At 53.4% G+C, this 14442-nt stretch overlaps 1 protein-coding gene across 1 annotated transcript in view; it reads right to left on the bottom strand.

Annotated features, from left to right (window-relative positions):
- RCC1L (RCC1 like) overlaps nt 1–14442 on the bottom strand; it is a 29346-nt gene that overhangs the window by 5569 nt on the left and 9335 nt on the right. The window contains exons 4-10 of the mRNA XM_039255228.1: nt 13554–13620; nt 11918–11969; nt 10957–11041; nt 7986–8167; nt 4657–4744; nt 3655–3828; nt 1726–1811 (exon numbers count right to left, since the gene is read on the bottom strand). Of these exons, the coding sequence (XP_039111159.1) occupies nt 1726–1811; nt 3655–3828; nt 4657–4744; nt 7986–8167; nt 10957–11041; nt 11918–11969; nt 13554–13620 (734 nt within the window). The remainder of the gene's footprint in view (nt 1–1725; nt 1812–3654; nt 3829–4656; nt 4745–7985; nt 8168–10956; nt 11042–11917; nt 11970–13553; nt 13621–14442) is intronic.

The raw sequence follows: 14442 nt of genomic DNA on the forward strand, positions 1-14442 counted from the left end.
CAGAGAGCAGGGACGGCCAGGCGCCCAGCACCTCCCTCCATGCTGCTCTCGGCCGCCGGCCCTCCCAGCCCTGCAGATGAGTCAGGCTCAGCACACGGGCCGGGGAAGGACAGCGGCCTGGCAGCCGTCAGGGGGACGGAGAGAGCCCGCTGGCCACTGACCGGCTATCCACCCCTCCCACCTCAGGGGACAGGCGAGGGAGCTCTGAGGAGCTCCAGTGCACAGCCGTTCCCCCGCCAGCACAAAGCCTCCGGATCTGCCCCGTGTTCTTAGAGGCCGCGCAGCACTTCTCTAAAGGCCTCAGGGCCTGGCGAGGTCACAGGGAGCAAGGACAACCAGCCACCAGGGAAACAGCCCCTAAAATGCTCAAGTGCCTCCAAACATTTTGCAGGGCGGTTTGGACACAGGCAAATCCTTATTATTTTATCTAAGTTATAGATTCCTTTTGCTTTTTCACATGCAGTTTCAAAACATGCTTCACACAATTTCAAAACCCATTATTTTTTAATTAAAAAAAATTTTTTTTTGAGAGAGAGCGCATGAGCAGAAGAGGGGCAGAGAAAGGAGGAGGGAGAGAGAGAATCTTCAGTAGGCTTCACACTGGGTGGAGCATGGGGCTCAGTCCCATGACCCGGGGATCATGACCTGAACTGAAATCAAGAGTCAGACGCTCGGCTGACTGAGCCACCCAAGTGCCCCTCAAAACACATTATTGGGGTGACTGTGTGGCTCAGTTGGTGAAGCGGCCGACTTCGGCTCAGGTCATGATCTCACAGCTCCAGAGTTCGAGCCCCGCATCGGGCTCTGTGCTGACAGCTCAGAGCCTGGAGCCTGCTTCTGATTCTGTGTCTCCCTCTCTCTCTGCTCCTCCCCTGCTCGCAATCTCTCTCTCTAAATAAAAAAATATTAAAAAAAATTTTTTTAAAAACCCACATTATTAAAATCCAACCTTCAAAGAAAACATTTAAGCCATGTACACACACACACACGCGTGCACACACACATGCTTCTCTACGCAGAGACTGTAGACTGTTCTAGAAGGGAACATAAGAAACCAGTGCCAGAGGCTGCCTCTGGGACGAGACGTGAGGACTTATTTTTTACGTCTTGTACCATGTACATTTGGTCTGTTCTCAAAAATATGAACAGCTTTTGCTGTTTTTCAGAACTTAGTAAACAACATGGAGATAAACTACAGTTTAAGAGAGAACTTTTCCCCTTTAATTTTGAAACGAGCCTTTTTTGTATAATTGCATTGTCCCCCTAAGAAAAACTTTTACTGTTTTCACCCTGGTGGCTGTGGTTAAGGCACTCCAAATGTTAAACATCCTGCCTTCTTCTGAATCCGCCGTCACACTCCCTGGGCACAGGCCCCTGCATGCGGCCCCAACACCACCGCCAGCTCCTGTCCCTCCTTGGTGGGGCCCCGCTCCACGCGCCCACAGCCGGCCTCTCCAGAGGCCTCTCCCGGGGCACCGAGGGACCGGAGGCCTGGCCCCAGGACGGAGCCAAGGGCAGCGAGGAGCTGGTGCCGGGCGCCCCTCCAGCTCCCCACCACGACTGGCCTCAGCCAAAGCAGGGCAGTAGGGGGCGGCCGGGACCTGGGCCGGGGAGTGGGTCCCACAGCCCTGGCACCCGCCCAGCTCCACGCTGGGCACCGCCGCCTTCCGGGGGGTGGGGGGGACCTCGCTGTGCGTGCCCTGAGCCCGCCCCGCACGGCCTTACCCTCCAGGGGAAATACTGGTCTTCCAGGCGACCGATGCCCAGGCAGCCTCGGATGTTCTTGCCCCACACGAACAGCTCCCCTCTGTCTGCAAAGAAAGGAGAAGGTCAGCTGGGAGGGGGCCGGGCCTTGGGCAGGAGGAAGGGTCATGAGGACAGGCTTTCCGGTACCAGCAGTGCCCAGCGTGACAGGTCAGCTTCTCCCGGGCACCGTCCCCACACCAGGACACGGTCACGCCCAGACCCCCGCCGCGTCCGTCCCTCGGGGGCTAGCACGAGTGTGTGGCTCCGGCCACAGCCCACTCTGCTCACCCCTGAAGCATACCCCCCAAACCTTGAAAGCCGAGCACCCGCAAACCCCGGTCATGCCCTGACAGAGTGAGCAGTAGGATGATTTCACTCCTCGCCTGGGTTTCAGTCTCTATCTCAGGAGCGTCTGGTCAAGAGACAGAGTGACCAGGGCCTCCCTGGCCAGGTCTTCATGTGTGTGCTGGGGGCTGAGACGGGGCAGCGACTGATCACGCACAGTCCCTGTCCTCACGGGGCTGGAGCTACACATAAACAGATGAGCCGACCGCACTGTAAGAGGGCAGGGTTACAGACTGTAAACCACGCCGCAGAGGAGGGCAGACGGGGCGATGCCCCCAGCCCAGCCGTCGCGTCAGACTCCTGTCCACACCAGTGTGGGGCGCGCTCTGACACGGAGACCCCATTTCCGGCAAAAAGGCTTCGTTCGCGGGGATGAGAACCAAGGCCGCCACAGAGAAGCCGGGACGATAATCCGGGCTGGTTAAATACCGAGTCCTTTCGTTCCGGGCTGGCAGAGCCCCCCGATCTGACCATCCTCCTGGGTCCTCCAGCCTCAGCTTTGAGGTGTTCGACAGACCAATTCAGTCTGGGCCCCCAAAAGGTTGGCAGACCTCAGGGTAAACCAACCAGCGCCGACTCCCAGCTGGCCGGATGCAAATGCGGGGCCCAAGGGCAGGCGCTGGTGCTCCCCCACCAGGAGACGTTGACCCACACGCGCAGGGGTGGCTTAGTAGCCACACGGCACAACAGCAAACAGAAGGCAGTCGACCCCAGCCGAACACCTCATGTGCACCTCCAGGCACGCGACTCTGCGCCGGACAACACCCTGCGCCACAACCGCGCTCGCGGGTTCTCGTCACGTGACTCAGGACAACGCCAACCTGCCGTCCCAGCCCAGATGCTTAAAAAACAAAACAAAACAGAAAAAGGAACAAAAACAAACCAATTTCCTAACTGTGAAACGAAAAGAGTTTCTAATTGCAAGGAAACAGTGCGATGACCAGAGAATCACAACACAAAATCGAGTTCAGTCTTGCTACTGGACTAACGGGGGGGGGGGGGGTCACCCCGGTTCGAGGGAAGCACGCATGCTTGAGGGCCGCAGTCACGGGCTACCTCCTGGCTCTGTCGCCTGGCCAACCTTTGCGCAAACCCCCATCTCGGCCTCCCCTGCGATCACCTCCCCTCCTCCGGGCCCTGGGGGGTTAGGGGAGCAGGGCAGACTCACCTCCCCAAACCCACACGATGGGCTTACAAACTTGCCTCCCGCCATGTGACCCCCCCCCCCCCGCCCCCCCCCCCACCGCCTCACTACCCACCGAGGACTCGCCAAACCTCCTCTGGTCTCCTCCCACCTCCCCAACACGCTCGAGGGTCCCCTCTCCCCCCACCCACCAGTGTCCTCTTGAGAGGACTCACTTTAATGTTAGCCTGACCACAAACCAGATGAACCAAAAACACAACTCTGGGATGAAGAGAAGACACACATCCTACGTCCTCAAGCCAAATGCCTCCTGGATCAGCCGCGCTCTTTAATTACCCACGCGGGGTCGCTGCCCCACTGCCCAGGGAGACTGCTAAGCTCCCTGCCCATCTTTGGGGCTGCGCGGGCCCCTCACTTACTGGTCAGGGCGGCAAAGTGGCTGAGGCCACATCGAATGAGGGAGACTTGGACTTCTGGGTTGAACTCCGTCAGGCCAAAGAGGGTGGGTGGAATCATTTCTGGAAGTGCGGTTTCCACAAGGTTTGGTCCTTTCCCAAGAATTCCGTAGCCCCAGACAAAAACATGTCCTTCTCCTACATTACAGCAAAAACAACGGTCAGTAAGTCAAACCACGTGCAGCCGGCCCTCACGAGAAATCCAGACCGTACCACCAAGACCCATTACAGCCCCATAGGCTTTCCCCTCTCCTTGCTTGGCAAGAATATAGTGACAGACACTTAAAATAATGTTTCTTTTCTCCTCTTTCTAATTCTGGCTGGTGGTGGACGTCTAGCTGGCTGGCCCATCTCAGGATACAAATCCCCCACATCTTGAGGGTAACCCAGATGGGATTAGCTCATCGATCACCCAGAAGCCCCGTGAGCACAGGGGTGGCCCAGAGGATGGTTTTCGCCATGCTGACACTCTACGTTTTGAACCGATCGGGAGACCAAGCCAAGTACACAAAGCACTCTGGCCAGATTTCTGCAAGTCTCAGAAATGATTATTTTGGTCATAAAAGGTTTAATCCCAGGGGTACAAGCCTCGGTATCCAGACCCTACGGCCCTTCTCCTACCTGCCTTTATTTCCCGGCACAGCCTTGCTGGGGAAGGCTCTGGCCCAGGGTAAGGGGGAGGGAGAAATAGTTCGTTCCCCACTCCAGAGGCCGCTGTAACAGAGGCTAGAATGACTGTGTTCGCTTGCTGTCAATTTGTCTACATCTGAATCGCTGTTACCCTCCTGTCAACAAGTCACCCCCACCCTCGATTAGCTGAGCCCAGTCTGGCTGGACCTCCCCTGAGCTGCGCCGCTCCCGCTCCCTCAGGCTGAGCTCTACGGCCGTGACGCCAAGGGACCCTGACCCTTCTCCCGCCCAAGGCACCGACAGCTTCCCCACGAGCCGCCCACAGGAGGGTCTCACCATTTAACACAGCGCAGCCCGTACCACCGCATGCAGCCTGCTTCACCCTCCCCACTCCGGAGAACGGCAAACACCGGGGCACATTCACCTGAATCAAAGCAAGAGCCACACTGTCAGGAAGGCAAACTCAGAACGTTCTGGCTCATGGACAAAACAGGGGAAGTCCCAGTTTGTTCATTCCATCTACGAATATTTCATGAACGTCCAGGATAAACTAAACATCTATCTAACCGGGCCTTGAGGATCCGACAGGGAGCGGGCGGCGCGGGCCCTCTCTCAGAATGGAGTCCGGTGGAGAAAGCAGAGGCCAGTCAGAACTGACATGAAATGAATCTGCACTGAGGGGAGCCCAGGGTCTCCAAGAGCAAACGTCGGGGCGCCGGGTCTAGTTAACGGATGGGAACGGACAGGGAAGGGCTGGCAAGGCGTCGTTTGATCCTGTGACCTGAAGGGTGAACAGAGCTAAGCAGGAGAGGGGACATCCCAAGGAGCGGAGGTGGCATGCACAGGAGTCTGAACTCCTTCGGGGAGTCTGAACAAGGTTGGGGAGGGGGGTACGGAGCACGAGCTGGTGAGAAAGGAAGCCAGAGCAGCAAGACCCAGGACCGCAGGCCCCAGTAAGGGGCTGGCCTTTATCCTGAGCACAGCGTGGGGCCAGCAAGGTTCGCAGGAGAGGATGCGCTTTCAGATGTGGACAGCTGGAGGGTGACAGTCCCTACGTGGACTTGAAAGGCATAAAGGGCCTCACTGATCCAGAAAACATCTGCCTGGACGAGGCGAGGCTGCCAGAGTCACTACCTGACTGTGCTCTGGCATGATGCCCTCTGCAGATGCCGAGAAGCACCGGCGCAGGGCCCCTGGGAACACACCACTGCCGGCCCAATGGGATGAGGCTCGGGCCACGGTCAGAGTCAGAGCCGTGGTGCACTGCTTCCAAGACAGTCCCAGGATTTTCACCCCCCCACCCCCCTCCCCCGCTATGCACACCCCCACGTCACCCTGCCCTCGTGGGGGCCAGACCCTGTGACTGGTTTCAGACGAGCAGAATGCCAAGGAAAGGGAGGGGAGGTCACTGCCAAGACAAGATGATCAACGCTGGCACCCTCTCGCCCTCTCATTCGCCTGCCCTGAGGAAGATGGCTGCCAGGTTGTGCGCGGCCACGCGGAGAGGCCAGGAACCCAGGCAGGCTCGGCCGACCGGTAGTAGCTGGCTAACCGCCAGCGCACAGCCTGGGCTCTGGTCCAGCAGTCCATGAGGAGCTGTATCCTGCCCACACATGCTGGGGGCGGGGTGAGGGGGGATCCTGGCAGCGGGACCTTCGCCCGCTGAGCCCCACGATCCCTGCAGCCCTTGAGGGACCAGGGCCAGAAGACCCTGCTAGGCTGCCCTGGATTCCTGAACCACAGAAACTGCGAGAGAATAAATAAATGTATGCTGGTTTTAACTACTAAGGTTTGGGGTCATCTGATAGGCAGCAGTAGCAATGCCACGACACTGGACATGTCCTCCCCCCACCCCAGGAAGGCCGGGGGACACATTTGACTCAGGAAGAGCAACACTCTTCTGGAAATCAGTATTTGTCGGTCTTATAGAAACAAAGAATCATTTACATGGGTGTGTTTTCTTCTCTGCTTTGGCTGCTAGGAAGCTCAGAACCAAATCTGCAACTACTTCTGGCCACTATGCCAGACCCCATAAGATGCGTTAGCATCTTATTCACTGGCTCTTAGTTTCTCTCCATGCTGATCTCTTTATTAAAATGCATTTAAAACCCTCTGTACACTGTCAGCAATTTGGTGATATTAAGGAATAAAGGGTATTTTTAAAACAGTCCTTATCTTTTATTTTTAAGCTTATATATTTATTTTGAGAGACAGAGAGCAAGGTGCAGGCAAAGAAGAAAAGAGAAAGAGTCCCAAGCATTGGAGCCTGACGCAGGGCTCGATCTCATGACCTTGAGATCATGACCTGAGCCAAAATCAAGAGTTGGGCACTTAACTGACTGAGCCCCCCAGGCGCCCCAGTCCTTATCTTTGAGAAATATATATGGAAACTTTTATGGATAAAATATGATGTCTGGTCTGGGGGTGTCTGGGGGGCTCAGTCGGTTAAGCGCCCAACCCTTAGTTTCATCTCAGGTCACGATCTCACGGTTTGGGAGTTTAAACCCCACGTCAAGCTCTGGGCGGACAGTGTGAAGCCTGGTTAGGAGTCTGTCTCCCTATCTCCCTTCCGCGCGCGCTCTCTCTCTCTCTCTCTCTCAAAAATAAACTGGTGGCACCTGGGTGGCTCAGTCAGTTAAGCATCCAGCTTCGGCTCAGGTCATGATCTCACAGTTCGTGGGTTAGAGCCCCGCGTCGGGCTCTGAGCTGACAGCTCAGAGCCTGGAGCCTGCTTCAGATTCTGAGTCTCCCTCTCTCTCTGCCCCTCCCCTGCTCATGCTTTGTCTCTCTCTCCTTAAAAAATGAATAAACATTTTAAAAACTTTAAAAAATATATAATAAATGAACTGTGTATACATATATATATATGATCTAGGACTTACTACAGAATAACCCAGGGCAGAGAAGCAGACGGTGACAAAAACCAGCCAGTAGGGGCATGGGGTTTTGGGGGGGGAGCATGACAGGGAAAGAAACTTCTGGAATGAGAGCACTGTACATACAACCAGTGACTCCGCTGAAACTCACAAAATTCTACCCTTGAAAATGGTGAATTGTGTCTCTGTTTTTAATGGGCCATTAGTTGAACGCGGGTGAGGGATACAGAGATTAATCACGGGCTCTACTGTTGGTTTTTATCTGCAATTTCCCTTAACGTTTAAAATCCTGCTGTACGGTACTGATTGATGGTGGCTCCCTCCAGTGAGGAAGAAGGAGCGGTGACCAGAGAGGCCACAGGCCGTGGTTTCTGAGGTACTCTGGGTGTCCCACGGCTTGGGGCGGGGGGTATTGGGGGCACAGGCATCCCCATCCAGGTGCGCACTCGGGATCTGCGTCCTTTCTGGGCACACATTTCACTGCAGTAAAAAGCACAGGGCAAGCCCACGGGAATGACATAACCAGCCTTGTACCCCTCTTGGACTGGGGTCTGAGGACAGCCTAACAGCCTGCTCTGGACCAGGACAGTTGCGTTGAAGGGTCAATAACGACGGCTTTGTACCCGAGCTCTCTTTCCAGACTCCAAGGAGATGGCCAAGAAGAGGCAGTCCTACAGGTGGCCAGGCCTTCAGGGCACTTCCTGTGCCGCGCTTTGCTGAAGAGCCTCTTATAAGCGCCCTCAACACTTGGTCAGCTCCAAGCCTCCCCACCCAGCCGTAACCGCATACCTGTGTGGAGTCGGTGACAGAGGCCAGCTGCAGGTACTCGGAGTTCCCCCAACCGAAGAGGCCGCCCTCAGCAGACACGGCCAGGCAGCAGTCGCCATACGTGGCGACCTGGACGATGTGCGCCCCAGCCAGGTCTCCGCCCAGCTTGGTGGGCACGCTGGTGATATTGTAGTGACCCAGACCTAACACGGGGGGAAAGCGTCACTCTCGGTTATCGACTCTGGGAACAAACCCTTTCGTAGACTTACTAGGCGCCACGCACAGTTTTGAACGCTTTACAAACGTCAGCTGGGAAACGCATATCTGTTCCCATGCACGCTCTCTGCAGTGTCCTTCACGCTCACTCAGAGCAGGATAAACACGTAACAGTAATTGTTCATTTTTAAAACCCTCGAGACTGAGTCTGAGTCAAGCAAGAAACCTTTGCAAGATAGGATACCGCTATGGTGGGGCACCTGGGGGGCTCAGTCGGTTGAGCATCCAACTTCAGCTCAGGTCATGATCCCGTGGTTTGTGGGTTCAAGCCCTGTGTCCAGCTCTGTCTGTGCAGACGCTCAGAGCCTGGAGCCTGCTTCGGATTCTGTGTCTCCCACTCTCTCTGCCGTTCCTCCCTGACTTGTCGCCCCCTCCTCTCTCTCTCTCTCACTCAAAAATAAATAAACATTTTTTTTAAATGAAAATAAACCAGGCTTCCGCAAAGGGACCCAGAGCAGCGTCAGACTGACAGCACCCCTTCGCAACAGACAAAAGCAAATCCGAATCCTCTCCGGAGGGAGGCAGCTCCAATTTAGGCCCTGAGAATTTCTGCAAATTCAATTCGGTGAAATATGAGCCCCCAGTCAAAACTTACTAAACACATAAGGCAGGATGCCTCTATGAGTCAGAGAGTAAACTGAACCAATTGACGGCCTCTGGTTTTAGACCCTGCGATCATGATACACAAAATAAAAATAACACTGTGTGCAGTGTTCAAGCAAGCAAAAGCAGGAATATGAGGCTATCGAAAACGGCCAGGTGAATCTGAAAAGAAAGCAATAAGCAATGAGAAAAAAGACGGTTAAAATTCAAAATCCAAACGGATGGACAAAAAAGCAAGGCACCATGTGGGAGAAAACACACGCAACACAAAGAATACGGATCAGGATAAAGAATTCCTAATGTTCAATAAGCAAAAGACACAAGAGTCAACAAATAAGCAAAGAACAGCACATACATTTCAGAGAGGAGAAAATCCGACTGGCTTATAAACGTATTAAAAGGCAGTACCTCTCCAGCAGTTTTTAGGAAAAAGCAAATTCAAACCGCAGCAAGAGACCACGTTGCACCCATGAGACAGAGGAACGCTTCGACGCAGACAATCCCCGGCGCTGGCCAGGCAGGCACCACCCTGTGGCCGGGGGCGACTGGTTACAACTATTTTGGAAAACAGCCATTTGAAAGCAACTATAACCCACGGCCACTCACAGCATCTTCACGAGAGCAAGTAGAGCTGTCGAACATGCGACCCAGAAGACCTTCACATGGCCAGGGAAGTACTGCTTGACAGGCGACAAAACACTGTAACCCACCCGAATACCCATCAACACGGACCTGAATAAACGGAGGTCTATTCCATGCTGCGATGTCATACAGCTATGAAAAAGGACTGCGTTCAGCAAAGGAGCAGAATACAAAATCAACACACAAACATCAACCGCCTTTCTACACACTAACAGTGAACGACCCAAAAAACAAAATTAAGGGGCGCCTGGGGGGCTCCATTGGTTAATCCTCTGACTCTTGACTGTGGCTCCGGTCATGATCCCAAGATCATGGGATGGAGCCCAGTGTCAGGCTCTGTGCTGAGACTGGATCATCTGCTTAAGATCATCTCTCTCTCTCTCTCTCTTTCTCTCTCTCTCTCTCTCTCTCTCCCCCTCTTCCCCCTGCCCCCTGCCCCTATTCGTGCTCTCAAAAAAAAAATTGTTTTAATTAAAAAAGTTTCTAAACAAGAAAAAGTTTATGTATACATGATAAATGTCGTAATATCTTCAATGACCCATACTGTGTTTCATTCCCCTAGCCGCAGCCAAAAAGCCTGTCTCCTGACAACAGGGTAATGATTAAGTAGTTATTTGGTGAGTGATGATGAATTCACCTTACCGTAAACTAGCCTGATGCCGTATCATACAAATATTGAACAGCACAGCTGTGAAAACTGTACCAACAAAATTTAAATAAGACGAGCACACAAAATCACACCTGTGCTATGATTACAATATAAGAGGTGTGCACGCGTGAACAACGACCGGAAGAAAACACGGAACGGTGAACAGAGGGGATTTGATGCAGTGGTAGGATGACGGAGGAGGATTTACACAGCATTTAAATCTTAAAGTGTGAAAAACAAAACAGAACCCACAAGAAAATAAATAAATCTTAAATGTGAAGGCCCTCCCTTCAGACAAATACCAAAATGACAAAAGGATTAGATAAGCAAGGTTAATACAGCTTGTCCCTCATTCCCCCGCCCTTAATCACATTATCCAAACAGTTCAGACCCAGCTCCCTTTATTTTTTTTTAATTTTTTATTTATTTCTGAGAGAGAGAGACAGTGTGAGCAGGGGAGGGTCAGAGAGAGAGGGAGACACAGAATCTGAAACAGGCTCCTGGCTCTGAGCTGTCAGCACAGAGCCCAACACGGGGCTCGAACCCACGAACCGTGAGATCATGACCTGAGCCAAAGTTGGACGTTTTACCGACTGAGCCACCCAGGTGCACCGACCCAGCTCCCTTTAGATGGCATTTGTGGATCCGTTTGTTGAGGAGCCTCCTGTAACCCTGGACCCAACCCTTTATGGGTTGTTCACCTGGGAGCCGGGGACGAGGGGAAAGAGAGAGAAGAGTCTAAGGAAGGCGGGGTCTGGCCCACAAGAGCCCTACAGCCCATGGCCCCTGGTGCAACCCCCACCCTGGGGGTAGGTCCACTACCTGTTTGCCCGTCGGCACCCCAGCCGCAAGAGTACACCTCTCCTTTATCCGTTAGGAACAGGCTATGGTCCTGGCCACAGACAACCTGTTGGACAGACAGGGAGGTGGTGATGGGAAGCCAAGCCACGGGAGCCCGGCGCCCCGGGGGATGGAGCCAGAGCTCGCCACACGCCCTGCGGCGCCCACACAGCGGCACGACCAGGTCCAGGGAGGCTGCCCAGCTCGGCCTGCACATCTCAGTCGTGCTCAGTCCACCGCAGCCCGGCGTCTGTCCCCCATTCCCCTAAACTGCTCCTGCCACAGCCGGTGTCAGACGTCCCCAGGAGCCCTTCTCCTCCACACCATCCCTCAGGAACCTCCGCCTCCTCCACAAGCCTTTCTTTTCCCCATTCTGCTCCTCTGCCTCCCTGCTGGCATCCGATCTTTGCCACTGAGTCACCACTACCCTTCCAAGCCCTAGGCTGCACCCTCCTCCTGCCACAAAACCTTCCCTACTGCCCAGCCCAGCCCCGGTCTATCTGATACACCTGCCCTCCCTTCCTTTCCCCTCCTGGGAGACTTAACAGTTCTGTGCTCAGAGCCCTTCCTGTACGCATGCGTACATGGAAGGATTTATTTATTACTGAAGGATTTATTATAAACACCCACCGTATGCCAGGCACGAGCCAGATGCAGCCAGCCCAGGACACATGCACAGCGCTGGGAGGCACTGTGACACAGCCAGCCTCACCTTCTCTGCCCCCTTGAGTGTCATCCCCCAACCCATATTACACTCTGTACCCCTTAACCTCGTGTAAATAACACTCTCCTCACCTACAAGAGGCAGGCAATACTTTTTACTAAAATCACTCACTTACTCAAAAAACTGTCCTAAGCAATCTGCCGTCACCCCACCCAGCTTTCACCCCTGCAAAGGCACCCCCAGGGGCCAGACAAGTGGCTCTCAGCACGCGTCTCTTACCTGGACCACCTGTCCCTCGAAGTCCTGCAGTCTAGTGACTTTGTGACTTTCGCTGGAGCGGGGAGCAGTTGGGGAGAAACGAGATGCGGTCACGGGAAGTGCTGTGTGGTTCTGCCCCCTCTACGCCCCCTAGTGGCAGCCCCCCACAGGCACACAATAACTATCAGGGAAACTCTCAAGGTCAAATATAAGGCAGGGGTAACACTAAGCACGAAAGTAAAACAAAACAACAAACCTCTGGTGATTTTCTTTTTTTAAGTAGGCTCCACACCCAACATGGGGCTAGAACTCACGACCCTGAGATCAAGAGTCACACACTCTACTGACTGAGCCAGACAGGTGCGGCCCCCCCCACCCCCGCCCCACCTTTGGCGACTTTTAATATGATGTCAGAGGGGACACTGGTGTTTAGACCCAACAACATTATGTGAGGATGGAGAGGGAAATTTTTTTAAAGACTAAAATAGGGGCGTCTGGGTGGCTCAGTCAGTTAAGTGTCCAACTTCAGCTCAGGTCATGATCTCACGGTTTGTGGGTTCGAGCCCCACAGCTGGCTCTGTACTGACAGCTAGCTCAGAGCCTGGAGCCTGTCTTCAGATTCTGTGTCTCCCTCTCTCTCTGACCCTCCCCTGCTCATGCTGTCTCTACCTCTCTCTCAGAAATAAATAAAACATTAAAAAAATAATAAAGACTAAAATAAACAAGGGATGCCTGGCTGACTCAGTCAGAAGAGCATGCAACTCTTGATCTCAGGGTTGTGAGTTCGAGCCCCACACTGTGTAGACAGATTACTTAAAAATAAAATCTTTAAAAATTTGTGTAATAAATAAATATATAAAATCTTGGGAAAAAAAGACTAAAATAAATAAAGACAGAACAGAGAGGAGGTGGTTGGGTGGCTCGGTTGGTTGAGCATTCAACTTCAGCTCAAGTCATGATCTCATAGTCCGTGGGTTCAAGACCCACATTGGCCTTGCCGCTGTCAGTGTGCAGCCCACCTCGGATTATTTATACATATATTTATATATATATGTATAAATATATGTATATATATATACATATATATGTATATAATAATGGAACATATATATAATAATGGAACAAAGAGAAATTTCTTAAGTCAATTAATTTGATAAAAATATAAAACTAATTGGAGGGCACCTGGGAGGCTCAGTCAGTTGAGCATCCAACTCTTGATTTCAGCTGAGGTCATGATGTCACAGTCTGTGAGTCTGAGCCCGACGTCAGGCTCTGTGCTGAGTATAGAGGCTTCTCGGGACTGTCTCTGTTCCTCTCCCCCTCTCCCCCACTTGTTCTCTCTCTCACTCTCTCTTTCTCTCAAAATAAATAAGTAAAAAAACAAAACTAAAATTAAAAAAACAAAAACTAACTGGAAATAAGTTCTATGCACCACAATCAATGCTCGTCCGCCCTCCCTTCCTCCAAGCTCATGTACGGAGCTCAACCTGCAACGGAATGACAGCCTCCACGGCTTTCTAGTGACTTCTCACCACCCTTCTCAAGCATCAGGAAGCCTGCAGTTTCTTGCTCTGTGGGTTTTCACTTAGTAACCACGTGAGAAATGTTAACTGCTTAACGCAGTCTGGGGAAGGGGGTAGTCCTTTGGGGAACTCACCTGTAAATTTCATTTTCAACCACGTGTCTTCCACATTGCCCGTACGAATTGTTTCCCATGCTGAAGACTGAACAAGAGCACCACCAATGACCATGATTCTACAGGCTCACGGAACCCCGGCACATCAGGATTGCAGGGTGGACTCGGAGGGGGTCCCAGTCCCACCGCTCATCCTAACAGCTCTCGATTTCCTCCTCTGACCTCCCCAGCCCAGCAGGCACGCCCGAGGTCCAGCCCCGCAGAAACAGCCCGGGCCCCCGCGACTACTCCTTCTGCCTGTCCCTCCAGGCCCTCCTCCCGCCTCTCGGGAACTGCCCGTGTCGGGGTGAGCACGTCCTGGGAGGCCCCAGCACCCCCCGCTCCCTGGACCCGTGCCAGGTTGCCCTCTGTGTCGAAGCCACTCTGGAGACGGCTCCTGAGTGCCACTTTTGCCTCTTCCCACAAAGCATGCTTAGCCAGAAAACGAACTGGAAAAATTGAGCCCAGCTGGCCTTCCCAAAGAAACAATCACTCTTCTGGAGAAAGTTGGCGTTATCTGGATTCCGGAAGTCCCCCAAGTGAAAGAAGCATGAGGGCTTCTTCCAATACAACAGAAAGAGCTGTCTTCCCACACGGCCCGGCGTGGCAACCTTGCAGCAAAGTGAGGAGGAGGCCATGGTGAGGCGTGCGCTGTAACAGTGACAAATCCCTGGGGTTTTCTAAGAATCGGGGGGGGGCAGAGAACATAAGGGGGCCAGCAGGAGCTGCCCTTGGTGGGGCTCTCGAGCCACCCTCTGGACTCGCTTGGGAAATGCCAGCAGCCTCACTGATCAGGTGCGGTTCAAGCAAACGAAGCACCGGGGACCCAAGTGCAAGAGCGCGGCTCCCCCTGCCCCACCCCTCCAGGAAC

This window comes from Hyaena hyaena, unplaced genomic scaffold (genome assembly GCF_003009895.1).
Source record: "Hyaena hyaena isolate Hyena2069 unplaced genomic scaffold, ASM300989v1 scaffold_514, whole genome shotgun sequence".
Lineage (NCBI taxonomy): Eukaryota > Metazoa > Chordata > Mammalia > Carnivora > Hyaenidae > Hyaena > Hyaena hyaena.